Source organism: Lepisosteus platostomus, chromosome 4 (genome assembly GCF_059453375.1).
Source record: "Lepisosteus platostomus isolate fLepPlt1 chromosome 4, fLepPlt1.hap1, whole genome shotgun sequence".
Classification (NCBI taxonomy): domain Eukaryota; kingdom Metazoa; phylum Chordata; class Actinopteri; order Semionotiformes; family Lepisosteidae; genus Lepisosteus; species Lepisosteus platostomus.
This window is the reverse complement of record NC_142614.1, coordinates 10,307,260-10,335,133: the sequence shown is the minus strand read 5'-3', so window position 1 is coordinate 10,335,133 and position 27,874 is coordinate 10,307,260. Positions and strand designations below refer to the sequence as shown.

At 51.9% G+C, this 27,874-nt stretch overlaps 1 protein-coding gene across 6 annotated transcripts; it reads right to left on the bottom strand.

Annotated features, from left to right (window-relative positions):
- Positions 1–114: 114 nt before the first annotated feature.
- Positions 115–27,339, bottom strand: LOC148672531 (sodium/potassium-transporting ATPase subunit beta-2-like). 6 transcript variants are annotated; one of them, XR_015935817.1, is made up of 10 exons: positions 26,661–27,339; positions 15,139–15,267; positions 14,065–14,169; positions 10,423–10,628; positions 7,051–7,107; positions 6,693–6,719; positions 6,164–6,259; positions 2,796–4,602; positions 2,667–2,754; positions 115–2,623 (listed from the first exon to the last, which is right to left on the bottom strand). XR_015935817.1 is itself a non-coding variant. In XM_088628353.1 (8 exons), exons 1-8 carry the CDS (start codon positions 26,770–26,772, stop codon positions 4,435–4,437), a joined length of 900 nt encoding a protein of 299 aa, XP_088484479.1. In that variant the 5' UTR covers positions 26,773–27,339; the 3' UTR covers positions 115–4,434. The 6 variants fall into 6 exon arrangements, 2 of the variants coding, with proteins under 2 accessions (XP_088484479.1, XP_088484480.1); XR_015935815.1 differs by having other exon boundaries at positions 115–2,432; positions 2,476–4,602; XR_015935816.1 differs by having other exon boundaries at positions 2,667–4,602.
- Positions 27,340–27,874: the final 535 nt, after the last annotated feature.

Here is a 27,874-nt window from a genome sequence, read left to right as displayed (position 1 = left end):
GCCCCAGCACTGCCCCACCGATCCACCCTCCTGCAGAACCGTCCGGATAAAAGAGGACATCCTCTGTATTCCTCTTCACTCTCCACGGGCAGAAATAAAGCAGGACAAAGTGGGTTTTTAAACACAAAATCCTTTTATTTTCTTTTTTTGGGATTTCACTTTTTATTTTTATTTCTCTTTTAGAATCCAGCAGTTCAATAACAGGCATTAAATATCGTATTTCATGTAGTTTTTCATTTATTTCATCTTATATGTTTTATATACGTATATATATATATGTTTTCAAAAGAAAAGAGGAGGAAAGGAACAGGATGACTTGGGGTGGGAGAGGGGGAGGAGTGGGGGAGCAGCCGGCATTGGGGTCTCATCCCCCTTCTCGAATGCCATCACTGGTGGATCACACCGCCGCCGGACTGCTGCTGAAGCCCACTAGCGCAGAGTAAACACTAGGTTCGCCTGTGAGGAATGAGTCTGTCAGTTCTGCACTGATCTCAGAGAGAGAGAGAGAGAGGAAGGGAAGAGGGAACGATAGAGAGAAGGAAACTGGACAGACGGAGAGATGGAAAGAGTAAGGGGTAGTCTCAGTGTGTCTCTGTTTCAAGTTCGGTATTGAGCGGGACGAATTCAAATCGGGTCCAATTTGATGGAAATGGATTTTAAACTGGCATGCGCATCGTCCTTCTGCCGGGTACGTGTGAGGCAGACCCTGCATTTCGCACAGAAGGAGATATGGTGCTGCTGTGCTCGAGCCGGCTCCCTTATGTGCTCGGTGTTGTGCCATCTGTGTCTTCTCCTGTCAATGTGATGGGGGTTTTACGAAGAGCGTCCCACAGGTTGCCCAGGGTTTGGCGTATTGTCGCCGCCCTGGTGGTGGTGGGGGGACGGGCAGGCAGCAGGGGCTCCACTTGTTCAGTGGTGCTGGAGATACACCTGGCTCTGTTTCTCTCCAGCTTGCCGCCCCGGCCTGTGGCCGACACAGGACGCTTCACCTTCTCTCTCGGGGAGCTGGAGAGCTGACCGCAGTATCCTGGGCTGCAGGTCCCAATCAGAGTCCCAGTCTAACCCTGCCTGCACTCTCCCCTCTCTCTGAGCTGAGCTGAGCTGAGCTGAGCTGGCTCAGGACTGTAGCTCCTCTCACTTGTCTGAGCAGTAGGGCTCTGCCGCACCCCTCTCCCCCCCCCAGATCTCCAGGTCTGTCCCGGCCTCAGAATGGGAGACGCTCCTCACTCAACTCACCCCCCCCACTTCTTGAGCACTGCTGGAAAACCGTCGGCAGAAACTGACGGCCTCCACCTTCGGTTGGATTTTCGGCGAAAAACAATCTCTAGATTTTTCCTACGTGTGCGTGTTCGTCCCGTCTCTCGCGATTCTAATCTAACAAAACACACCGATTAAAGCCGCGCAGAATATATTGCTTCTATAGATGCTCCAGGGCCCCCAAAATAACTCGACGACAAGAAGATAAAAAAGGTAATAAATATCAACCGATGGGCGAGATGTTGGACATGATTCAGAGAAATGTGATATGTGACAGCTGATATGCGTCCTGTTCTTCAGTTGCCTCTTGCAGTTTGCTTGTACAGACCTCCCACACTGTGTCACCTGGGCTGCAGGAGTCCCTGATGCATCCCAGACCTTGCACATTTTCACCACCAGGGGGCGGCACCACTTCATTTGATGCGAGGCTGGTGTAGGGATTCAGCTTTGAAGGTAAACTGACCCCTCTGACAGCTCTGTTAGGTCCCACACCAAAAATAACAGGCCAAGAGCTCCCACAGAAAATGACAGAGGGCACTTCACAAAGAATGAGTTTCAGTGCCCCCTGGTGGTAAAGCCACAAACTCCAAGGCCTGTTCACTGTGCACTGTCAATTCTGTTGACTTACATCTTGGAGTTAGGGAATGTATTGAGATGTCTATGGAATGTCATGGATAGGACCTATAGATTCCTGCTAACCGCACCAGTAACTTGCAGAAGGATACTTATGGAATCGCACATGGATATATTCTAGGACAATGCTCTACAACAAACAACAAACTCCTACACTGTTCAAAACAATCTGTCACAATCAATCAGTCAATAAATAAACTAGCAAAAACAAATAAGTAAATAATTCTCTGGCTCCAATAAGTATCTGTACAAGCGTTATAGAGTATACACAGTACGTATGTATCAGGTGGGCGAACACTAACATGAATTTCTGGATATATATACCTCATTTGCAGCCATTAGAGAGACTGTACAGATACACACCTGCTGCCCAGACACCTATAGGAGACACAGTATATACATACCTGGTGTCCAGACACCTACATGAGACATTTGTATATGCACACACACAAGGTGTCCAGACACCTATAGGAGACACTTGTACAGTATATACACACACCTGCTGCCCAGACACCTATTGGAGACACAGTATAAACATACACCTGGTATCCAGACACCAATAGGGGACACGGTATATACACACACCTGCTGTCCAGACACCTATTGGAGACACTGTATATACACACACCCGCTGTCCAGACACCTACAGGAGACATTTGAATATACACACACACCTGGTGTCCAGAAACGTAAAGGAGACACTTGTATATATACATACCTGGTGTCCAGACACCTATTGGAGATACAGTATATACACACAGCTGGTGTCCAGAAACCTATAGGAGACACTGTATATATACAAACCTGGTATCCTGACTCCTATAGGAGACATGGTATATACACATACACCTGGTGTCCAGACACCTATAGGAGACACTGTAGATATGCACCTGGTGTCCAGAAACCTATAGGAGACACTGTGTACTGTATATACACACTTGTGTCCAGACTCCTATAGGAGACACCGTATATATACACACCTGGTGTCAAGACTCCTATAGGAGGCACTGTACATATACACACCCATGTCCAGACTCCTATAGGAAACACTGTACACACACGCACCAGTGTCCAGACTGCTGTAGGAGACACTGTACATATACACACCCGTGTCCAGACTCCTATAGGAGACACTGTACACACATGCACCAGTGTCCAGACTGCTGTAGGAGACTGTACACACACGCACCAGTGTCCAGACTGCTGTAGGAGACACTGTACATATACACACCTGTGTCCAGACTCCTATAGGAGACACTGTACATATACACACCTGTGTCCAGACTCCTATAGGAGACACTGTACATATACACACCTGTGTCCAGACTCCTATAGGAGACACTGTACACACACGCACCAGTGTCCAGACTCCTATAGGAGACACTGTACACACACGCACCAGTGTCCAGACTCCTATAGGAGACACTGTATACACACACCAGTGTCCACTGATGCCTGGAGCCAGTGGACACAGGTATTTAGGGAAAAGTTTCTGTGTCTGCACACTCAAACGCACACAAAGCAGGTCTGCAGACATGGAAAACGACGGGTTTGCGCGGTACAGGAAACAAGCAGAGGCACTGGAGCTGTTCAGCGTGGAGCACAGAGACAATGGCGTGGGAATCCGTTGGAAAAATGGGAATGACAATGGAGCAAAATCCCTCCGCTCTCCCTCTCTAGTCCATAGGCGGGAATATCCCGCTCTGTCCAGTGCAAATTAATACAAAAACAAATATATATATATTTATCTGCTTTACACATTTAGAAACGATCTATACATGACATACATCTCCCCACAGAATAACCCAGGATAGGCCAAGCTCCAGTATTCCTCCAGGATGCAGAATTATGGACAACTTTGCTTTGCTCTAATCACAGACCAGGAACATTCAACAACACAGCCCGTGTCCACGGATCCAGCATCCCTAAGAATTCCCCATCTCAGCCAAGAACTCCCAGTCCTGTGGGGTAACGTACGCATGTACACATACACACATTTATAGATATGTTCTCTTTAGGTAATGCGATGATTTTTTTAGGGGGGGTAAGGTTGATTCATGGGGGGGGGGGGGGGGAGTTGGGTGGAGGGTCGCATTACAGGATACTGTCATTCGGCAACAGTCCATCGACAAAGTCGTCAGTGCATGTGTGTGTGTTCTTGAGGTTTTCTTTACAGCTTCGATCCAACTGTAACACAGCATGTTTTGATAGGAATATATTGAGCCCTGCTTTATTAAAAAAGATCCCGCCAAACCCGAATTCTAATGCGTCCCCTCCCCAACATCCGAATTCCCCACGAGAATCTGTCTCAGGCCATGCAAGATCTGCACAAGCCCCAAGCCGTGCCCATATACGGTACTGGTGTGTTAGTGTCTGCTCTCATTCCGTGCTCTGTGTTGTGTCTTTGTGTTGCACTGTCCATGTGTTGTAGGCTGATTGTTTTAATACAGCGTGGCTCTGCAAATCTCTCACTTTGTACAGATCTACATTAGTGTGTGTCTTTGTGAGTGTGTGTGTGTACTTGTGTGCGTGCTTCTGGGCAAATTAACTCTTGTTGATCCTTAACTTGAAGGAGACGCGACCGGCAAACTTGTCACGCTGTTCTGCGTCCACCTTGATGTCTCTGGCCACGATCTTACACTCCACGTTGACGTCGCTGTTGAAGGTGATGTTGAGGAACTTCACTGCCACCAGTGGTTGGGAGTAGTTCACCTGGGAGAGGAGAGAGGGAGAGCATGTGCTGGTCATGGACCCTGCTTTGGCAACAGTAATGAATCGGTCAGGCCAACAAAGCTCTTGGAACTTGAACTTGAGAGAGAGAGGAGAGAAGAGGCGAGAGGGAGGAGAAAGAGAGGGAGACAGGGGAGAGTGGAGAAAGGGGAGTGGGAGAGAGGACACAAAGAGGGAGGAGCGAGGAAGGAGACAGAGGGAGGAAAGAGTGGAAGGAATGAGAGAGGAGAAAGAGGAAGAAGAGAGACAGATTGAAAGAGAGCAGGGAAGAGCATGAGAGACTGAAAGATCGAGGAAGGAGAGAGATAAAGGACTCATGAGCCCTGCAGACGTGTCAGTGAACTGTACTTTGTGCTTTTAATCCCTGAAGTGGAAATACTGGAGCCGTTCTTTAGGCTCTGGCGATGGAACATGGCTACCACGTGGGATTTCATTCATGCTCAGAACTCACTCCGGCAGCTCCCTGAGAGCCCAGAATCCCACTGGCGTTCACACCCAGGGAGAGCCCTTTCAGGGACTCGGGCACCTTCTTTAAAAAATCCCCATCTGAACCAGAACTGCTCCCTTTTTCAAAGCCATTTCTAGCGGCTGTTTGACTGTAGATCTCCTCCAGTTGTTACTTGAGAGAAACCAGGGCATCGGTTTCAACACCACATCCGGACAACGTGCTCCACACCCCCACCTTCCTTTGTGTAAAGAAATGCCCCCTGCTTTCAGTTTTAAAGGCACTCCCAGGGTGTCTAAGGGCTAATGGGGGTCACAGGTACATCATCACATCACTTTGGATAACCACTTCATCCAGTTCTGGGTCGCAGGGGAGCCGGAGCCTATCCCAGCAAGCATTGAGTGGAAGGCGGGATACACGCTGGACAGGATGCCAGTCCATCACAGGGCAGACTGACATAAACACACACACTTATACCAGTGTCAGTTTTCCCAGAAGCCAATTAACTTACCAGACTGTCTCTGGGAGGAAACGCACACAAACAAAAGGAGAACATACAAACTCCACAAAGACAGCACCCCACAAATTGATCCAGGGGCCCCAGCCCTGCAAGGCAGCAATGTTAACCCCTGCACCACCGTGTTCCCCTTACAGTTACCTTTTTTAAAAAAACACAAAGATCTGCAGCTGGTGCATTCTGGGTGAGGCACCTTTCTCAGGGGTACAGCAGCAGTTTCCCATCTGGAATCAGAACAAGTCCAGAGGTCCTGCCCTCTGCTCCACACCGCCGCCCTACTGGTCTCAAGCAGGGATTGCGCAGTCCTGCAGGGGCTGGTGTGTCTGCAGGGTCATGTTCCAGCTCCGCTCTGTAAACAGGCCCCAGTCTGCTCGTTATCGGCTTAATGGGCCCAGCTTCTCCCAGACTCTTCCTGGGGCTATTCACCCGGTTCTGGTTCTGTGAGGAGACCTGGGATTCCTGCAGACACTCTGGGACACAACAGGTCCCCCGAGGACCAGGGACTGGACAGCCCTGGGAGTTTCAGAGCGCAGTTGAAGTTTCCGAGGGCAGAACCAGCGGAGACCAGGGCACGGACCCACCTGGGCTTTCTTGCCGTAGTAGGGGAAGTACATGAGGTTGAAGGTGCCGTTGGGGGGGAAGTAGGCCAGCATCCCGATCTTGTCCGAATCTTCCTTCTGTGGGGCAGGAGGGAGAGTTACAGCCAGGCAGCAGGAAAGGTGTGGAGGTGTGTGTGTGTGTCGCCGAACTGGAGGTGTGTATTTGTGCGTGTCGCCGAACCGAACTGGAGGTGTGTGTGTCAGTTGCTGAACTGGAGGTGTGTGTGTATGAGTGTTGGGCACTAGTCGGATAAACCCCAGGATCCCCACTAGTGCTCTACACAAGCAGTGCGGCCCAGAGAGGGAGAAGGAGGTGGGCATGCACCTACTGGAAGAAGCCAGCACTACAGTGAACCCTAAATCTAGGCTTGACCCGAGGTTAAAGGTCACTACTAAAGGTTATTGCTAAAGGTTACTACTGTGCTGTACATAGCCATCACCCTGCTAGCCCTAATCCTGACCTTTGACCCTTGACCCTGATTCTCTCCCCCTCCCTCCCTGGCATTCTTACCCATTCGTCTTTGCCAACTTTGTACCTCTGTGAAGCACAGAAGGCGAGAGCGACAGACGCCAACAAAAAAACAGACAAAAGAACAAAAAGAACAGAACATGAGAGAAACGAAGGGGTGAGAGGACATGGAGATCCATGGTGCAGCCCGACAAACGACAACACAGTGGAATGACAGACAGAAGTGATACCAGGGGTTGGAGGTCGGAGGTCGGGGTTAGGGGGTCAGGGGTGGTGTTATCGTGCAGGGGGAGGTTTGGAAAGAGCGAGGGATGACTGGAGGAGGAGGAGAGGAGGAGTGAGGGATGGAGGGGGGCAGAGTAAGCTAGGAGAGAGAAGGTAAACACAGGGAGACACTTACCTTGGCTCCGCAGGTAACATATGGAGACTCTCCGCTTCCCGGCTTCATCCCGATCACCTGGAACACATTCAGGGAGTGAGTCAGGCACACAGAGTTTACTATAATCCCTCCCACCCATTCCTCTCCTCCTATCCCACCTCTGATCTTTCCCTCCATTTAATTCACCTGTCACTCCCTCTCTCCTGCTGACCTGACCTATCAATTCAATTCAAACAGCTTTATTGGCAGGACCAACAAATTACAGTGTTGCCAAAGCATATACAATAAAGACAACATAGCCACAACATTAGCCAGCAGCCATATCACCCTGCAACTCACAACTGGCAGCCCACTGAAGGGATGGGAGACCCCCTGGGAAAAACTAAGGTTGCTGCTGGAAGAGGTGTTAGTGGGGCCAGCAGGGGGCGCTCACCCTGCGGTCCATGTGGGTCTTAATGCCCCAGTATAGTGATGGGGACACTATACTGTAAACAGGCGCCGTCCTTCGGATGAGACGTAAAACCGAGGTCCTGACTCTCTGTGGTCATTAAAAATCCCAGGGCGTTTCTTCGAAAAGAGTAGGGGTGTACTAGCCAAATTTACCATTGGCCCTTACCAATCATGGCCTCCCAAGAATCCCCATCTATGAATTGGCTTCATTACTCTGCTCTCCTCCCCACTGATAGCTGATGTGTGGTGAGCGTTCTGGCGCACTATGGCTGCCGTCGCATCATCCAGGTGGATGCTGCACATTGGTGGTGGTGGAGGGGAGTCCCCATTCCCTGTAAAGCGCTTTGAGTGGAGTGTCCAGAAAAGCGCTATATACAGTGCCTTGCGAAAGTATTCGGCCCCCTTCAACTTTTCAACCTTTTGCCACATTTCAGGCTTCAAACAAAGATATAATTTTTTTATTTTATGTGAAGAATCACCAACAAGTGGGACACAATTGTGAAGTGGAACGAAATCTATTGGATTTTTGAAACTTTTTTAACTAATAAAAAAATGAAAAGTGGGGCGTGCAAAATTATTCGGCCCCCTTGCGTTAATACTTTGTAGAGCCATTATTATAGCCATGCTGCGATTACAGCTGCAAGTCGCTTGGGGTATGTCTCTATCAGTTTTGCACATCGAGAGACTGAAATTCTTGCCCATTCTTCCTTGCAAAACAGCTCGAGCTCAGTGAGGTTGGATGGAGAGCGTTTGTGAACAGCAGTTTTCAGCTCTTTCCACAGATTCTCGATTGGATTCAGGTCTGGACTTTGACTTGGCCATTCAAACACCTGGATACGTTTATTTGTGAACCATTCCTTTGTAGATTTTGCTGTATGTTTGGGATCATTGTCTTGTTGGAAGATAAATCTCCGTCCCAGTTTCAGGTCTTTTGCAGACTCCAACAGGTTTTCATCCAGAATGGTCCTGTATTTGGCTGCATCCATCTTCCCCTCAATTTTAACCATCTTCCCTGTCCCTGCTGAAGAAAAGCAGGCCCAAACCATGATGCTGCCACCACCATGTTTGACAGTGGGGATGGTGTGTTGAGGGTGATGAGCTGTGTTGCTTTTACGCCAAACATATCGTTTTGCATTGTGGCCAAAAAGTTCGATTTTGGTTTCATCTGACCAGAGCACCTTCTTCCACATGTTTGGGGTGTCTCCCAGGTGGCTTGTGGCAAACTTTAGACGAGACTTTTTATGGATATCTTTGAGAAATGGCTTTCTTCTTGCCACTCTTCCATAAAGGCCAGATTTGTGCAGTGTAAGACTGATTGTTGTCCTATGGACAGACTCTCCCACCTCAGCTGTAGTTCTCTGCAGTTCATCCAGAGTGATCATGGGCCTCTTGGCTGCATCTCTGATCAGTCTTCTCCTTGTCTGAGCTGAAAGTTTAGAGGGACGGCCAGGTCTTGGTAGATTTGCAGTGGTCTGATACTCCTTCCATTTCAAGATGATCGCTTGCACAGTGCTCCTTGGGATGTTTGAAGCTTGGGAAATCTTTTTGTATCCAAATCCGGCTTTAAACTTCTCCACAACAGTATTACGGACCTGCCTGGTGTGTTCCTTGGTCTTCATGATGCTCTCTGCGCTTTCAACAGAACCTTGAGACTATCACAGAGCAGGTGCATTTATACAGAGACTTGATTACACGCAGGTGGATTCTATTTATCACCATCAGTCATTTAGGACAACATTGGATCATTCAGAGATCCTCGCTGAACTTCTGGAGTGAGTTTGCTGCACTGAAAGTAAAGGGGCCGAATAATTTTGCACGCCCCACTTTTCATTTTTTTATTGGTTAAAAAAGTTTCAAAAATCCAATAGATTTCGTTCCACTTCACAATTGTGTCCCACTTGTTGGTGATTCTTCACATAAAATAAAAAATTTATATCTTTATGTTTGAAGCCTGAAATGTGGCAAAAGGTTGAAAAGTTCAAGGGGGCCGAATACTTTCGCAAGGCACTGTAAGTGTAAGCAATTATTATTATTATTATTAACATCTATAGACATTTACAATTTCAACATACAGCATAAGGAGCATTACTGAGAGACAGGCTCACTGTTCCTCAGGCTGGGACAGGAGATCCAGTTCAACCGAGTTTCCTCCTCCCTGATTCTGGCAGGAGTGGGAATTCTGGGATCAGATTTGTTATTGTAGGGAAGAATGTTTCTCTAATCCCAGAGTATCTGTCACAGTGCAGTAGGAAGTGCACCTCTGTCTCTATTTCTCCTCACTGGCAGTGGGAGCACAGCCTGTCCTCTCTGGGCAGCCAGGTCTGCTGTGTCAAGGCTGTGGCCACTGAGCCTGTCCTCTCTGGGCAGCCAGGTCTGCCTGTGTCGCCCAGTTTCTATGGCTAGGCTGTGGTCACTGAGCCTGTACTTCGCCAGGGTCTGTTTCTCTTTGTTATTTCATACCCTGGTCAGATATTCGGCTAGTGTGTATTGTCCGTTTAGGATTCTGTAGCATTCCAGTTTGTCTTGTTTGTGTTGTCACCCAGTGGGTGAGGTAGTGTTGTTCGGCTTGTGTAGTGTTTTGGTTGATTCTGATTGGTGTTGTTTTAGCTGTGCTGTCCTGAGGCTGGCTGGTGTCAGTGGCTGAGGGGCTCTTGGCTCAGCAGGGCCTTGTGGTGGTTGGAGTTTTGGTCACTTCTTTTTACACGCAGCCAACATGTTATTGCTCTTTTCTGCCCTGTGCCCTCTCTCTCCCTCTCTTTCTTCTCCTCCATCCCCCTCTCTATCTCCTCCTCTCCACCCTCTCTCCCTCCTCCTCTGCCTCTCTCTCCCTCTTTCTCCTTCCTCCTTCTCTCCTCCCTCCCTCCTCTATCCTCCCTCCCCCCCGTCTCTCCCTCCTCCCCCTCCTCCCCCCGTCTCCTCCCTCCTCCCCCTCCTCTCCCTCACCCTGTTCAGTTTGATGAAGACACAGGGTGTGCCGTTTTGGTAGCCGTAGGTCCTGTCCTCCAGGCCGGAGCAGCTGCCCAGCTCTGTGCGGTTGAACTGGCAGGAGCGCTTGGGGTTGTTCCGCACCTCGCCGCTGTCCTCCTGGATGAAGTACTGTCCCGGGGTGCAGTGGTCATTGTTGGCCACCTGGATACTGTTGTTGTAGGCTGGAGAGAGACCAGAGAGCAGGGGCGTTCAGACACTGTGCTGAGGGAACCAGGAGCACACACCCTCGCTCTCACTCTCTACTCACTCCCCAGAAGAACACACACCCTCACTCTCACTCTCTACTCACTCCCCAGAGGAACACACACCCTCGCTCTCACTCTCTACTCACTCCCCAGAGGAGCACACACCCTCACTCTCACTCTCTACTCACTCCCCAGAGGAACACACACCCTCACTCTCACTCTCTACTCACTCCCCAGAGGAACACACCCTCACCCTCACTCCCTACTCACTCCCCAGAAGCACACACACACTCTCACTCTCTACTCACTCCCCAGAGGAACACACACCCTCGCTCTCACTCTCTACTCACTCCCCAGAAGAACACACACCCTCACTCTCACTCTCTACTCACTCCCCAGAAGAACACACACCCTCACTCTCACTCTCTACTCACTCCCCAGAGGAGCACACACCCTCACTCTCACTCTCTACTCACTCCTCAGAGGAACACACCCTCACTCTCACTCTCTACTCACTCCCCAGAGGAACACACCCTCGCTCTCACTCCCTACTCACTCCCCAGAAGCACACACACACTCTCACTCTCTACTCACTCCCCAGAGGAACACACACCCTCGCTCTCACTCTCTACTCACTCCCCAGAGGAGCACACCCTCACTCTCACTCTCTACTCACTCTCCAGAGGAACACACACCCTCACTCTCTACTCACTCCCCAGAGGAACACACCCTCACCCTCACTCTCTACTCACTCCCCAGAAGCACACACACACTCTCACTCTCTACTCACTCCCCAGAGGAGCACACCCTTGCTCTCACTCTCTACTCACTCCCCAGAGGAACACACCCTCACTCTCACTCTCTACTCACTCTCCAGGAGCACACGCTCGCTCTCACTCCCTACTCACTCCCCAGAGGAACACACCCTCACCCTCACTCTCTACTCATTCCCCAGAAGCACACACACACTCTCACTCTCTACTCACTCCCCAGAGGAACACACCCTCACTCTCACTCTCTACTCACTCCCCAGAGGAACACACCCTCGCTCTCACTCTCTACTCACTCCCCAGAGGAACACACCCTCACCCTCACTCCCTACTCACTCCCCAGAAGCACACACACACTCTCACTCTCTACTCACTCCCCAGAGGAGCACACCCTTGCTCTCACTCTCTACTCACTCCCCAGAGGAACACACCCTCACTCTCACTCTCTACTCACTCTCCAGGAGCACACGCTCGCTCTCACTCCCTACTCACTCCCCAGAGGAACACACCCTCACCCTCACTCTCTACTCATTCCCCAGAAGCACACACACACTCTCACTCTCTACTCACTCCCCAGAGGAACACACCCTCACTCTCACTCTCTACTCACTCCCCAGAAGCACACACACACTCTCACTCTCTACTCACTCCCCAGAGGAGCACACACACACTCTCACTCTCTACTCACTCTCCAGAGGAGCACACACACACTCTCACTCTCTACTCACTCTCCAGAGGAACACACACCCTCACTCTCACTCTCTACTCACTCTCCAGGAGCACACACACACTCTCACTCTCTACTCACTCCCCAGAGGAACACACGCTCGCTCTCACTCTCTACTCACTCCCCAGAGGAGCACACCCTCACTCTCACTCTCTACTCACTCCCCAGAAGCACACACACACTCTCACTCTCTACTCACTCCCCAGAGGAGCACACACACACTCTCACTCTCTACTCACTCTCCAGAGGAGCACACACACACTCTCACTCTCTACTCACTCTCCAGAGGAACACACACCCTCACTCTCACTCTCTACTCACTCTCCAGGAGCACACACACACTCTCACTCTCTACTCACTCCCCAGAGGAGCACACCCTTGCTCTCACTCTCTACTCACTCCCCAGAGGAGCACACCCTTGCTCTCACTCTCTACTCACTCCCCAGAGGAGCACACCCTCACTCTCACTCTCTACTCATTCTCCAGAGGAACACACCCTCGCTCTCACTCCCTACTCACTCCCCAGAAGCACACACACACTCTCACTCTCTACTCACTCCCCAGGGGACCACACCCTCACTCTCACTCTCTACTCACTCCCCAGAAGCACACACACACTCTCACTCTCTACTCACTCCCCAGAGGAACACACCCTCACTCTCACTCTCTACTCACTCCCCAGAGGAACACACCCTCACTCTCACTCTCTACTCACTCCCCAGAGGAACACACCCTCACCCTCACTCCCTACTCACTCCCCAGAAGCACACACACACTCTCACTCTCTACTCACTCCCCAGAGGAGCACACCCTTGCTCTCACTCTCTACTCACTCCCCAGAGGAACACACCCTCACTCTCACTCTCTACTCACTCTCCAGGAGCACACGCTCGCTCTCACTCCCTACTCACTCCCCAGAGGAACACACCCTCACCCTCACTCTCTACTCATTCCCCAGAAGCACACACACACTCTCACTCTCTACTCACTCCCCAGAGGAACACACCCTCACTCTCACTCTCTACTCACTCCCCAGAAGCACACACACACTCTCACTCTCTACTCACTCCCCAGAGGAGCACACACACACTCTCACTCTCTACTCACTCTCCAGAGGAGCACACACACACTCTCACTCTCTACTCACTCTCCAGAGGAACACACACCCTCACTCTCACTCTCTACTCACTCTCCAGGAGCACACACACACTCTCACTCTCTACTCACTCCCCAGAGGAACACACGCTCGCTCTCACTCTCTACTCACTCCCCAGAGGAGCACACCCTTGCTCTCACTCTCTACTCACTCTCCAGAGGAGCACACCCTCGCTCTCACTCCCTACTCACTCCCCAGAGGAGCACACCCTTGCTCTCACTCTCTACTCACTCCCCAGAGGAGCACACCCTTGCTCTCACTCTCTACTCACTCCCCAGAGGAGCACACCCTCACTCTCACTCTCTACTCATTCTCCAGAGGAACACACCCTCGCTCTCACTCCCTACTCACTCCCCAGAAGCACACACACACTCTCACTCTCTACTCACTCCCCAGGGGACCACACCCTCACTCTCACTCTCTACTCACTCCCCAGAAGCACACACACACTCTCACTCTCTACTCACTCCCCAGAGGAGCACACCCTCACTCTCACTCTCTACTCATTCTCCAGAGGAACACACCCTCGCTCTCACTCCCTACTCACTCCCCAGAAGCACACACACACTCTCACTCTCTACTCACTCCCCAGGGGACCACACCCTCACTCTCACTCTCTACTCACTCCCCAGAAGCACACACACACTCTCACTCTCTACTCACTCCCCAGAAGCACACCCTCACTCTCACTCTCTACTCACTCCCCAGAAGCACACACACACTCTCACTCTCTTCTTCGCTCCCCACACCAGGACTCACGGGCAAGGAAGCTGTCCAGTGCAGTGATGTAATCATCCCAGCTCTCCGTTTTGGCAATATCATAGTCGATCTCCAGGGCCTCACACTTGGGCCGGATCATCAGTCCTGTACAGAAGGCACAGAGGGACAGCTCGAGTCAGAGCATATGCTGCAAGATCACTCTTCCATCAGCTTGTCACTCTGCATATCAGTGACAAGACTCCAGACACACTGATTTATCAGGATACAAACATACAGTATCAGTGTGCAAGACTAGACACACTGATGTATACTGTATGCAGTATTCTACACCAGTATCAATTAGTGCACTATTCTATACCAATGTCTGTCAGTGTACTGTTCTACATCAGTGTCAGTTAGTATACTATTATACACCAGTATTTGTCAGTGTACAGGTCTACAGCAGTGAATGTCGGTGTACCGGTCTACACCAGTGTCTGTCAGTGTACCGGTCTACACCAGTGTCTGTCAGTGTACTGGTCTACACCAGTGTCTGTCAGTGTACTGTTCTACAGCAGTGTGTCAGTTCACTATTCTACACTAGTGTCTGTCAGTGTACTGTTCTACAACAGTGTCTGTCAGTGCACTGTTCTACAGCAGTGTATCAGTTCACTATTCTACACCAGTGTCTGTCAGTGTACTGTTCTACAACAGTGTCTGTCAGTGCACTGTTCTACAGCAGTGTGTCAGTTCACTATTCTACACTAGTGTCTGTCAGTGCACTGTTCTACAGCAGTGTGTCAGTTCACTATTCTACACCAGTGTCTGTCAGTGTACTATTCTACACCAGTGTCTGTCAGTGCACTGTTATACACCAGTCTCTGTCAGTGCACTGTTCTACAGCAATGTCCGTCAGTGCACTGTTCTATAGCAGTGTCTGTCAGTGTACTGTTCTACAGCAGTGTCTGTCAGTGCACTGTTCTGCACCAGTGCCTGTCAGTGCACTACTCTACAGCAGTGTTTGTCAATGCACTGTTCTACAGCAGTGTCTGTCAGTGCACTATTCTACAGCAGTGACCTTCTCAGGAAGGTTACTTCTCCAGGCACTCATCAGTGCTTAGGACAGCAGTGTACCTGGGGTGGCCAGCCGGTCCTGGTAGGTGGGCTTGTAGTCGTCCATAGTCTGCAGCAACACCCACATGGTGAGGCAGAACAGGCCAGTCAGGAAGGTGTAGAAGACCAGGTAGAAGACCAGGATGAGGGCTGTGGAGAGACGAGAGCACACCCCATGTCATGATTCATGACAGCTTTATGATGACTCTGATACGCAAAGCTAGCAGGCACTAGGGGGCGCTCTGCTGCAGTGGGTGTCCAGCTCTGGTCCTGGTGGGTGGGCTTGTAGTCATCCACAGTCTACAGCATCATGTGCATGACGGGTTGAGGGTTGTTGGGTCTCTTAACTGGCTAACCAAACAAATTAATGGCCTAACTGGAGCAGTCTACTGTCCCAGGCCTTCTCCGATAGAGAAACTGCTTGTGTCCCACCAGTGTGCACAGGACCATTCACCCTCCTACGACACACTCCCCTGGGGAATCTCAACCTTGAACCTTCAATCCCTGGAGTCTGGAGTCCATCCTGCACCGCTGGAGCCACTTGGAGCCCCCCACTGTTTCCTCCATCCACCCCCACCCCCTGTGGAGTCCAAGCACGCCGCTGACCGCATGCCAGGCCAGACCCGCTAAAGCTGTAATCCTCTGTAATCTGGAGCCCGCCTGGTCACTGCCTCCCCCTCACCCCGCGCTCTGCTCAACCCAAACTTCTGGACAGATCTGAGGGGGAGGGGATGGGCACCAGCTGGCCTAGTCCCCCCCACACACACTCTCATTCTGTCATCACTTCCTGTCCCAAACTCACACACACATACCCCTTAAGAGGGAAGACATGCTGGTTGGTTTATATAGGAGTTGTTTCCACTGTGGGGACACCAGTCTGGCAGGAGGTGCTGTCTTTGTGGGACATTTTCTCTCATGATGAATAGGATTTGACAGTAATATATCAGAACACTCAAACGGATGAATGCACGCACACACTTGTGCATAGACCCAAGCACAGACGTGCAGGCACACACCCTTGTGCATGGCAACAAGCACAGGTGTGCAGGCACACACCCTTGTGCATGGCAACAAGCACAGGCGTGCAGGCACACACCCTTGTGCATGGGAACAAGCACAGGCGTGCAGGCACACACTCTTGTGCATGGGCACAAGTACAGGCGTACAGGCACACACCCTTGTGCATAGACACAACCACAGGCGTGCAGGCACACACTCTTGTGGATAGACACAAGCATAGGCAGACACACATGGACACAAGTACAGGCAGACACGCACACCTACTTGTGCATAGACACAAGCACAGACATATACACACACACCCTCGTGCATAGACACAAGCACAGGGCAGTGTGCACCCATCACAGATGAACAGCAGGAAGCCTGTCCCAGCACCATGCCCATTGACGCAACAGGGCCTCTCAGCAGTGGGGCTCTTCCTTGAGGTTGGACATAAAGGCCCACCCCTCAGCTCTTCGTTGAGGCAACGCTCCCCACACAGCACACTGCGCCCTCTGATGGACAGCAGCGCGGGTAGTGCCCCCTTAGTGTGCTGCTATAGTACATGGGTCCTGCAGTTCCACACATCTCATTTACATAATTAAACCCGGAACTGACCTAATTAAAGGGCTAATCTGGACTCTTGGATTGTTTTCAGTTCCTCGGCATGTTGAGCTCAGCCTTGAACAATAGTGTTGTAAAAAACCCGAGCTCTCCAGGTCCCTAGCAGAAAAGAACAACTTCACAGTTCCCAGTCAGGTAGCTCGTTAGTTCACTTAAGGATTCTAAGAAGCAACAAGCTGAGCTGGAATGAAAACCTGCAGGTTTGGGGACAGATTACGGGGAACCCATCCTCACTATCACAACACTGTTTTCACTGCTCATCTGTTTCCAGCAGACTGGATCTTTTCTAACCAGTGTGTGCACACACACACACGCACAACAAACACACACAACACAACATACACACAATCTACTCATACAGCCTACACATTCACAACATGCAACCACACAAAACATACTCCCAACGCACATATACGCATACAACAAACACACCGTAAATACACACTCGACAAACACACACAAAACAGCATCCTTTCTACACCCCCACCCCCCCATCTCTGCCAAACAAGAACAAAAAAATTAATCCAGGATTGCAGGTCTGGACAGAGTCCAGATTAATTATCAAAGAACAAGAAGAAAGAGATTTGTGGAGGAGAGGGCGGGGTGCTGGGGAGCTGGGGGAGGGGCTCGGGGATTAGGGGCAGGAGGTCAGAGGATTAGCTGAGAGCAGGTTTGCGTTTTCGGAGAATCAAGGTGGCGGCAGTGGACACGTCACACCGACAGGGCTCACAGACGAGCAGGAGGGGTCAGAGGACTCACTGGGCTGTACTGGACTGCTCTGCACTTTTACCCTGATCTCACTGGGCTGTACTGGACTGCTCTGCACTTTTACCCTGATCTCACTGGGCTGTACTGCACTGTACTGCACTTTTACCCTGATCTCACTGGGCTGTACTGCAGTGTTCTGTGTGTTTACCCTGATCTCACTGGGCTGTACTACCCTGTTCTGCACTTTTACCCTGATCTCACTGGGCTGTACTGCACTGTTCTGCACTTTTACCCTGATCTCACTGGACTGTACTGCAGTATTCTGTGTGTTTACCCTGATCTCACTGGGCTGTACTGCAGTATTCTGTGTGTTTACCCTGATCTCACTGGGCTGTACTGCACTGTACTGCACTTTTACCCTGATCTCACTGGTCTGTACTGTACTGTTCTGTACTTTTACCCTGATCTCACTGGGTTGTACTGGGCTGTACTGCGCTTTTACCCTGATCTCACTAGGCGGGTACTGCACTGTTCTGTGCTTTTACCCTGATGTCACTGGGCTGTACTGCACTGTACTGTGTTTATACCCTGATCTCACTGGGCTGTACTGCACTGTACTGCACTTTCACCCTGATCTCACTGGGCTGTACTGCACTGTTCTGTACTTTTACCCTGATCTCACTGAGCTGTACTGCGCTGTACTGCGCTTTTACCCTAATCTCACTGCGCTGTACTGCACTGTACTGTGTTTATACCCTAATCTCACTGGGCTGTACTGCACTGTTCGGTGTTTTTACCCTGATCTCACTGGGTTGTACTGCACTGTACTGTGTTTATACCCTGATCTTACTGGGCTGTACTGCACTATTCTGTGTGTTAACCCTGATCTCACTGGGCTTTACTGCACTGCACTGTGCTTTGCGTTTACCCTGATTTCACTTGGATGTACTGTACTTTTACCCTAAAATCATTGTGCTTTACTGCACCTTGTTGTGCTTTTACCCTGATCTCCCAGTGCTTTACTGTGTTTAATTCGGTCTTTGCTGTGTTTTTAGACTGACCTACTGTGGTTTACAACCCTTAACAGTGCTTTTACCCTTATTTCACTGCTCTTTACTGTGATTTTATCACAGAATACCGCAGTGACACAAAGGGACATTAGACAGTGCTGTGTTGCTCTGGGCAGGAGTGCAGACAGGGTTCAGTGCATGATGTACCTTTGTAAGCTCCTCTGAACCTCTTTAGTTCAGAACACAGGAGATTATGATGAGACTTGATTCAGGCTTTTCCAATCCTGAAAGGTTACTGACTACTGTAAGTCGACCCAGAGGACAGATTCGGGATCAAGAGAAGCAAGGATCCAAGAACACAAGCGGAAATAAAGAAATAGGAATGATCGCGCTCCTTTACACCAAGAGTTGGGGGGTGGAGGTGTTTGGAACAAGCTGCCAGCTGTGGGATACAGGAAACAGCTTTTCCTTTTGCAGGTGTTACTAGAGGCCCGAGGACAGGTAGGCTGTGTTGCTGGAAGGGTGCGGTTATGCTGCAGCGCAGGAGTGCGCAGGCTGCTTCGGGAACTGCAACATCGCGGGGCCGGAGTTGGGGGACTCTACCCCAGGAGACAGGAACCCCGCCTAGCCCAGAGGCATCCCCACGAAGTCACGGCTCTTCCAGGGGCTCACAGCGACGCCCCACGAGTGCGTGTGAAGACAAGGTGCAGGAAGACAGAGAGAGGGGAGGAAGGGGCTCTGTCCTCCATTTCTGTGTGTGTCTGAACTATCGGGCCTGAGGCGTTGTCAGTTCCTCTCCGGTGCACCGGTGCTCTCTCTCTCTCTCTCTCCGGAGAATCTGTTGTGCTGCAGCAGAGCAGAAGGAATCGGAATGAAAGGGTGCCATTCCTCGCTCCCTCCATCTCTCCTTCCTCTCTTGGGCCCTTGGCTATAGTGGCCAGCCCACACTCTCGCCCTCCCTCTCTCTCTAGGACACTTACAAGTCACAAAAGGCCATCTGGCCCATCTCTTGATCTCATTCAGCCGTTCAATCTGAGGATCTCCTTCAGACATTCTCATTCTCTTAATGTAAAGAAGTCCTCTCGTCCTGCCTGGAGGACCTCATCCAGTCGATTCTTGAGAGTTGCCAGGGTGTTTGCTTCTCCAACACGGAAGGGCAACTGGTTCCACCCTCCCACCACTCTTTGTCTAAAGACTTTCCTCCTGTCCTGCCTAGAAGATCTCATCCAGTCGTTTCTTGAGAGGCACCAGGGTATTTTCTTCTACAATGCAGCTGGGCAGCTTGTTCCACGCTCACACCACCCTTTGCACAAAGTCATGCCCCCGGTTCTCAGTTTATACTGTATATGGCGAACAGGTGGTTTCCATCTGTGCCCTGTGATTCTGAAATCCACTGACATCTCCGCTGGGGTGGCGGTGTCAGAGCCTCGAGGGTATTTTGCAGTTTTCGGTCGTTGTGTGGAGTGGAGCTGGGGGAGCGTTGGAACATGGCTGCAGCTGTAGGGGAGCAGGTCAAAGGTACAGGATCGCCTCTATGGGGTTAAACCCTGAATTAGACTGCATGCTGCCCCAGACTTTCTGCTCTGACATGTAGCCTCTCTCTCCGTGTCTCTCTCCAGTCCTTTCTCAAGGTGCTTTATTAGCATGACCGATGGGTACAATCAGTGTTGCCAAAGCAAAAAAGCAAATTTAGCAGGCTTTGTGGCGCAATGGATAGCATGTTGGACTTCTAGACAGTCTTCTCTCTCTGTCTCCAGTCTTCTCTCTCTCCAGTCCTCTTTCTCTCTCTCTCTAGTCTTCTCTCTCTCTCTCCCTCTCTCCAGTTCTCCCTCTCTCTCCCTCTCTCTCCAGTCCTCCCTCTCTCTCCCTCTCTCTCCAGTCCTCTCCCTCTCCCTCTCCAGTCCTCCCCCTCTCCAGTCCTCCCTCTCCCTCTCCAGTCCTCCCCCTCTCTCTCTCTCCAGTCTTCTCTCTCTCTCTCCAGTCCTCCCTCTCCCTCTCTCTCTCCAGTCTTCTCTCTCTCCCTCTCTCTCCAGTCTTCTCTCTCTCTCCAGTCTTCTCTCTCTCTCCAGTCCTCCCTCTCTCCCTCTCTCTCCAGTCCTCCCCCTCTCCTGCCTGGCGCAGGGCGACTGCAGGGTTTTTTAACCTAATTTGCCCTGTGTGTCCCTGCAGCCTGCAGCCTCTCTCCAGACTGCCCACATCAATTATTCAGCTCCTGCAGAACTGACACATCCCTCCCCCTCTCCTTTCCTCTCAACAGGCCGATCTCAGCTAAATCAGCGCGGGTTCCCTGCTCTGCGAGACTCCAGCCTTTCCAGGAAAATCCCTGCAGTCCCTAAGGCATTCTGCAAGCTCATCCAACACTTTTCCAGTCTGTCCTTTGGGATTCCACCATGGGTCACTGCTGATTCCACAGGAGACTGGTTTCATCATGGTTTCCCAACACCTTGCACCACGTTCACCTCCCTTTTACCCTGGATTACACCATTTTTACACTCATTTACCCTGATAGACTGTGTTCATCTCCCTCTACATTTAGCTCTTATTCATTGTGCTTTTACCCTGATTGACTGTTTACCTCCCTGTGCATTTACCTTGATTTATGGTGCTTTTACCCTCATTTACTGTGCTCTTACCCCGTGTTCACCTCTCTCTGCTTTTACACTGATTAACTGAGCTTTTACCTTCATTTATTGTGTATGCCTTATTCTTCTTTTTACCTTCATTTACTGTGCTTTTACACTGTTTGAGTGTGTTCACCTGTTTCTGCATTTACCTTGATTTACTGTGCTTGTACTCTGACTGTGTTCACTTCCATCTGCTTTTACCCTGATTTACTGTGCTTTTATCTTGATATTCTGTGTTCACCTCCCTCTGCATCTACCCTGATTCAATGTGTTTATCCTGATTTACTGTGCTTTTACCCTGATCTCACTGTGCACTGGAGGCAGGCAGGAGGTGCTCCACTTGTTCAGTGATGCTGGAGAGACAGAGACAGCTGCATAGAGGGGGCAGGACTCTGCAGCTCCTCTCAGTACTGATCCCTGGCCAGGGGAACTGGGGAGCTGACCGCAGTTTCCTGGGCTGCAGGTCCCAATCAGAGTCCCAGTCTAACCCTGCCTGCACTCTCCCCTCTCTCTGAGCTGAGCTGGTTCAGGGCTGTAGCTCCTCTCTCCTGTCTGAGCAGTAGGGCTCTGCCACACCCCACAGACACCCCCCCCCAGAGGGGAGCACTGCAGTAGGAGAGGCTGGAAGGAGCTACAGGAATATAAGATGGGGCCCTTCTGCTCTGTGATATAGCAGCTGACAAGCTCCAGCCCCGTCGTACTGCATTTGCCTGGTTTGCGACGGGAATTAAGACCCCAGTCCCTCTACATACTCTTTACACAAACCTTACACATGCGCTACACTCATCTTAACTGCAAACTCACTACACCGCCCGACACACACACCAGAACGACTCGTTACTCACTCCCTACATACTGTCTGCTTGCCTGAGCTACACACGGGCTACACATTCAGACACCGTCATCACTGAAAGACCCTTAATCTGGATTGGGGTGAGAGATCGAAGATTAGGTCTTCCCGCACCTGTATAAATAGCTGTTTGCTAATTGAAAAGGTTTTTATGAGCAGGCTTAATGAGCTTAGCTGTCCTGCCAGGATCAGAGTGGAGAGTCTGAGGGGAGGAGAGGGCATCCTGGACACTAGGAATGAGTCCTTGTGAAATATTTTGGGGGTACAGGTTATCCAGCAGCTCTCTATCAGCACTGCACTGTGACACCCCACTGTTGCGCCACGCCCCCGGAGGACTCGGCATTCCACCTCGCATTCCCCCACGGTTCCCAGTTAGCCTTTGACCCCATTCTGTTTAATACTGCTTCACACTCTCCCCAGTGCTCAGTGTTAGGGTTTCCTGGCTAGAGCTACCCCGTCTTCCTGCGATCAGTTACGTCTTGGTTCTTGGCTTCCTGACCCTGGTTTGTTCTCCGACTACGTCTGGCAGTCACACTGTAGAGCTCCAGGTCAGAGTGGTCTCTGCGTCCCGGTCTCTGTGCAGCACATGTCCCTGGCCGCAGGCCCCAGAGGGGTCAACAGCAGCAATACGATCTTTCCTGGCATCTTTCCCTTGTTTTAACACATCTGTAGCCCTTTTCAATTATAAACCTCACCTGATTCTGAAACCAGGGATAGGTCTGGATACACTGACACAGCCCAGTCACAGGGCTCTAGACTCTCACAGTCCCTGTGGAGTCCAGTACACTGACACAGCCCAGTCACAGGGCTCTAGACTCTCACAGTCCCTGTGGAGTCCAGTACACTGACACAGCCCAGTCACAGGGCTCTAGACTCTCACAGTCCCTGTGGAGTCCAGCACACTGACACAGCCCAGTCACAGGGCTCTAGACTCTCACAGTCCCTGTGGAGTCCAGTACACTGACACAGCCCAGTCACAGGGCTCTAGACTCTCACAGTCCCTGTGGAGTCCAGTACACTGACACAGCCCAGTCACAGGGCTCTAGACTCTCACAGTCCCTGTGGAGTCCAGTACACTGACACAGCCCAGTCACAGGGCTCTAGACTCTCACAGTCCCTGTGGAGTCCAGTACACTGACACAGCCCAGTCACAGGGCTCTAGACTCTCACAGTCCCTGTGGAGTCCAGTACACTGACACAGCCCAGTCACAGGGCTCTAGACTCTCACAGTCCCTGTGGAGTCCAGTACACTGACACAGCCCAGTCACAGGGCTCTAGACTCTCACAGTCCCTGTGGAGTCCAGTACACTGACACAGCCCAGTCACAGGGCTCTAGACTCTCACAGTCCCTGTGAACTCCAGTACACTGACACAGCCCAGTCACAGGGCTCTAGACTCTCACAGTCCCTGTGGAGTCCAGCACACTGACACAGCCCAGTCACAGGGCTCTAGACTCTCACAGTCCCTGTGGAGTCCAGCACACTGACACAGCCCAGTCACAGGGCTCTAGACTCTCACAGTCCCTGTGGAGTCCAGCACACTGACACAGCCCAGTCACAGGGCTCTAGACTCTCAGAGTCCCTGTGGAGTCCAGCACACTGACACAGCCCAGTCACAGGGCTCTAGACTCTCACAGTCCCTGTGGAGTCCAGCACACTGACACAGCCCAGTCACAGGGCTCTAGACTCTCACAGTCCCTGTGGAGTCCAGTACACTGACACAGCCCAGTCACAGGGCTCTAGACTCTCACAGTCCCTGTGGAGTCCAGTACACTGACACAGCCCAGTCACAGGGCTCTAGACTCTTACAGTCCCTGTGGTGTCCAGCACACTGACACAGCCCAGTCACAGGGCTCTAGACTCTCACAGTCCCTGTGGAGTCCAGCACACTGACACAGCCCAGTCACAGGGCTCTAGACTATTTCTTCACCACAATTGTTTAATGGGTCAGAGCATGAGAACACAGGTTGTGTGTCAGTTGCACAGTCCAGATGTGGTCATCGCTTGTCACAAGGAATCCCTGTCCTGAATCGGTCAGTGAACAGAGTTCTGGTATTTAGCTCAACTTCTCCCCCTGGAGGAGCCGGTTGATTCAGAGCTTTTAAAGGGATCGGCAGAGCAATATATATTATATATACTTATATAGTGCTTTTCTGGACACTCCACTCAAAGGTAATGGGGATCCCCTCCACCACCACCAATGTGCAGCCCCACCTGGATGATGCGACGGCAGCCATAGTGCACCAGAACGCTCTCCACACACCAGCTCTCAGTGGGGAGGAGAGCAGAGTAATGAAGCTAATTCATAGAGGGGGATTGTTAGGAGGCCATGATTGGTAAGGGCCAATGGTAAATTTGGCCAGGACGCTGGGGTTACACCCCTACTCTTTTCGAGAAACGTCCTGGGATTTTTAATGACCACAGAGAGTCAGGACCTCGGTTTTACGTCTCATCCGAAGGACGGCGCCTGTTTACAATATAGTGTCCCCGTCACTATACTGGGGCATTAGGACCCACATGGACCACAGGGTGAGCGCCCCCAGCTGGCCCCACTAACACCTCTTCCAGCAGCAACCTTAGCTTTCCCAGGAGGTCTCACACCTGCTGAGCTTCAGTGGGTTGCCAGTTGTGAGTTGCAGGGTGATATGGTTGCTGTACTGCCCCCCTCTCCCCCTACAGCCCCTCTCCCTCCCCCTGTACTGCCCCCCCTCTCTCCCTACTGCCCCTCTCCCCCTGTACTGCCCCCCTCTCCCTACTGCCCCTCTCCCCCTGTACTGCCCCCCTTTCCCAGAGAAGCTCCTGACAGACGTCACTCATCTGCGAGGGAGAGCCGGGGGAGGAGACTCCTGAATGAATAACCCTGTGAGTTTAATGGCAAAATTCAATTAAAATTTGAATTATTTATCTGCCGTGCAACAGTGGCTACACCAGCCGCACAGTGTTATAAGCAGAATAAGATGGAAAGAGGGATAGAGGAAGAGAGAGAGGGGGGGGGGCGGAGGAAAATGGAAAGAGAAATAGAGGAAGAGAGAGACAAAGAGAGGGGGACAGAAGAAGATGAAAAGAGGGATAGAGGAAGAGAGAGTGATAGAGAGAAAGAGGAGTAATGGAGAGAGAGGGGGATAGAGAGAGGAGTTATGGAGACAGGGAGAGAGAGGGATGGAGAAAGAGAGAGAGGGACAGAAGAAGATGGAAAGAGGGATAGAGGAAGAGAGACAGAGAGAGAGGGACAGAGGAAAATGGAAAGAGGGATAGAGGAAGAGTGATAGAAAGAAAGAGAAGGAGTAATGGAGAGAGAGGGGTTCAGAGAGAGCGATGGAGAGAGAGAAGGAATAATGGAGACAGGGAGAGAGAGGGATGGAGAGAGTGAAAGAGAGAGAGAAGGCAGCACAGAGAGCCCAATCACCCTCGGTTTTAGTCAAAGGATTAGCAGCTGCAAAGCCATTAAAAGGCGCAATTTCGAAACTGCGACATGTCGTCTTTCCTTGCTCAGCACGGGGACAGCGCACTGCTGACGACGCCTCCTTGTGCACCAGCGGGGCTCTCTCGGAGCAGAGGCCGGACACGGTGTGACCCTTCCACTGCCGTTCACACCGACACCCCGACAGGATCTGGGTTTGCTTCAACAGCCCACGAAGTAGCCTTCCGCTCGCTCCGCGAACCGCGCCGGGCGTCCGGAACCCGCCGGCCCCGGGCTTGAGGACGGGTGTGTGTGAGAGAGACACGGAGGACTGTCACGCCCGAACCGGGGGTCCAGCCGAGGGGCCCCGCGTCACACCCGCGCGAAGCGGCGAGACACCGGGGGTCCCGTTGCCAGGCTCGCGCGTTCCCAGGACGCGGGGCGCGCGGCGTCTCTGTCCATCTGTCTGTAGGCGGCTACGTGCGACTGTCCCCGTCCCCCCCCCCAAAAAAAAACACCGCCCGCCAAAAACTGCGCCCGGCACCGGCTGTGGTGCACATTCCCGCGAGTGTCCACGCGAATACGAGCCGAGCGTGGGGAAATCTTGGTATCTGGGCGAGAGAGACAGATGAGCAACTGGGGGGGTTAGCGAGGAGCGGGGGGGGCGGTTTCATAATCCGCATTAAAGAGGCCCGTCGAGCCCAAGAAAACCCATCAGCGCTTTAGCAGATAATTAACAAACTGGCATCGACCCCAGGCAGCAGGCTCGCGGGGGGGGGCTCGTGTCCGAAGAGCGACGAGGCGACCGGTCGATGAATGAGCTCGTCGACGGAGAGGAGCCGCCGGCGAACCGCCGACGGCTGCGAATAGAGCAGAGTGCCGCAGTCCCCCCTGCAGACCCGCCGGCGCTCTTCACCCGCAGCGATCATCGCAGCCCGCAGCCCTGCCCGAGGCTGAGCGGCGGCTCCAGCCCTCTGCAGTCGGGCTGCGCGTCCCCGATTCCGCCCCTGCGCCGCAGCGGTGATGTCCGCAGCCTGGAGCACAGGCGGACCTGCACCGGGACAGACGGACGGACCGGCCGGACAGGGGCTGGACCGGATTCCCAGCCCGAACCTGCCCGCGAACCCGCCTCTCGGTGCGGGAGGGAGACAGGGACAGACAGACAGACAGAGTGAGAGAGTGTGAGAGAGAGAGAGAGACGAGCCGGGCGTCAGAGGGAGAGACAGGCAGACGGAGCGAGAGAGAGAGAGAGACAGGTGGAGGAGGGAGGGAGGGAGAGAGAGACAGTCAGAGACGGAGAGAGACAGACGGGCAGCGAGACAGACTCACCCCAGCTGCTCGCCGTCCGCCCGAGAAACTCGTGCGTCCTCGGGTTCCACACAAACCCCTTCCACTCGTCCAGCACCTGTCCGCAGGTCTTCTTTTCCTTCTTGTTCGACATGGTGGCCCCGCTTGTGCTCTGGCGGGGTGTCTCTCAGCGACGGCGCTCCGGGGGATCAGTTCCAGCGGCAGTCTCTCTCTCTCTCAGCCCCCGTGTTCCTGAAGGCGCAGGGTCTACACCGCGGACAAGCGGGTCCGCTGGCGATGGACGTCTGGCGGCACCAGATAACACCCCGGAGAGCCCGGTGTAACAGCTGCAGTCTGGGGCTTCACAGCCTGCGGTTCAGGGATTCGCCCGGGGTCGCTGCCTGCAGTTGAATATGAGATAAGCAGCTTGCTGTATTTTTTCAACGGGTTAAAAGGAACTATTATTACACTAGGATTATGAGAGGTCTGTCAATGTCTTTCTCGCTCCTCCTTCTTTTCTGCGTTCACCGGTAGAAAATGACAGCAAACCCCGAAATATATATATATGTATATAAAAATAAAAACACCCTCAATCCGCAATCCTGCACCTTAAAAGCCCTCCCCCCCCTCCAAGGTCCGGTGAGCACAGAGCCGGCTTTCCTTACGGAGATCAGGGATACTGCGGTAAAAACGCGTCTGGCTGTCTATTTAAAGCGAATCCGTCTCCGCAGCACCTCCCCGGAGCCCCCTTGGCAAATCGCTGACGACCAATGCCGCTTGTCCCGCCCACCGCAACCCGAAAACTCATTCCAGACATCAGACTGGCCTCCTCTGAGTGACAGGCCGGCTGTCCAACCGGCTCGGTGCGCTCCAGTCTTCCAGCCGCTGGTGCTGAGCTGCTGCTCTTCAGGGCAGAGCTGGAAGAGTATTTACTGCAAAAGAATGTTAAACGTTATATTATAACAGGACTGTTCTGTACTGGGACTGTAGCTCCTATTGTAACAGGACTGTTCTCCTGTACTGGGACTGTAGCCCCTATTGTAACAGGACTGTTCTCCTGTACTGGGACTGTAGCCCCTATTGTAACAAGACTGTCCTCCTGTACTGGGACTGTAGCTCCTATTGTAATGGGACTGTTCTCCTGTACTGGGACTGTAGCTCCTATTGTGACAGGACTGTTCTCCTGTACTGGGACTGTAGCTCCTACTGTAACAGGACTGTTCTACTGTACTGGGACTGTAACTCCTATTGTAACG

Bases quoted from the DNA above. Each gene is read 5' to 3' on its own strand.
- LOC148672531 (XM_088628353.1), bottom strand. From the start codon at position 26,772: ATGTCGAACAAGAAGGAAAAGAAGACCTGCGGACAGGTGCTGGACGAG. The intron at 14,170-15,138 runs GTACACTGCTGT...CCTTCTGTACAG, and splicing joins GGACCGGCTGGCCACCCCAG to GACTGATGATCCGGCCCAAG. The intron at 6,260-6,692 runs GTAAGAATGCCA...CCTGCCCCACAG, and splicing joins AAGTTGGCAAAGACGAATGG to AAGGAAGATTCGGACAAGAT.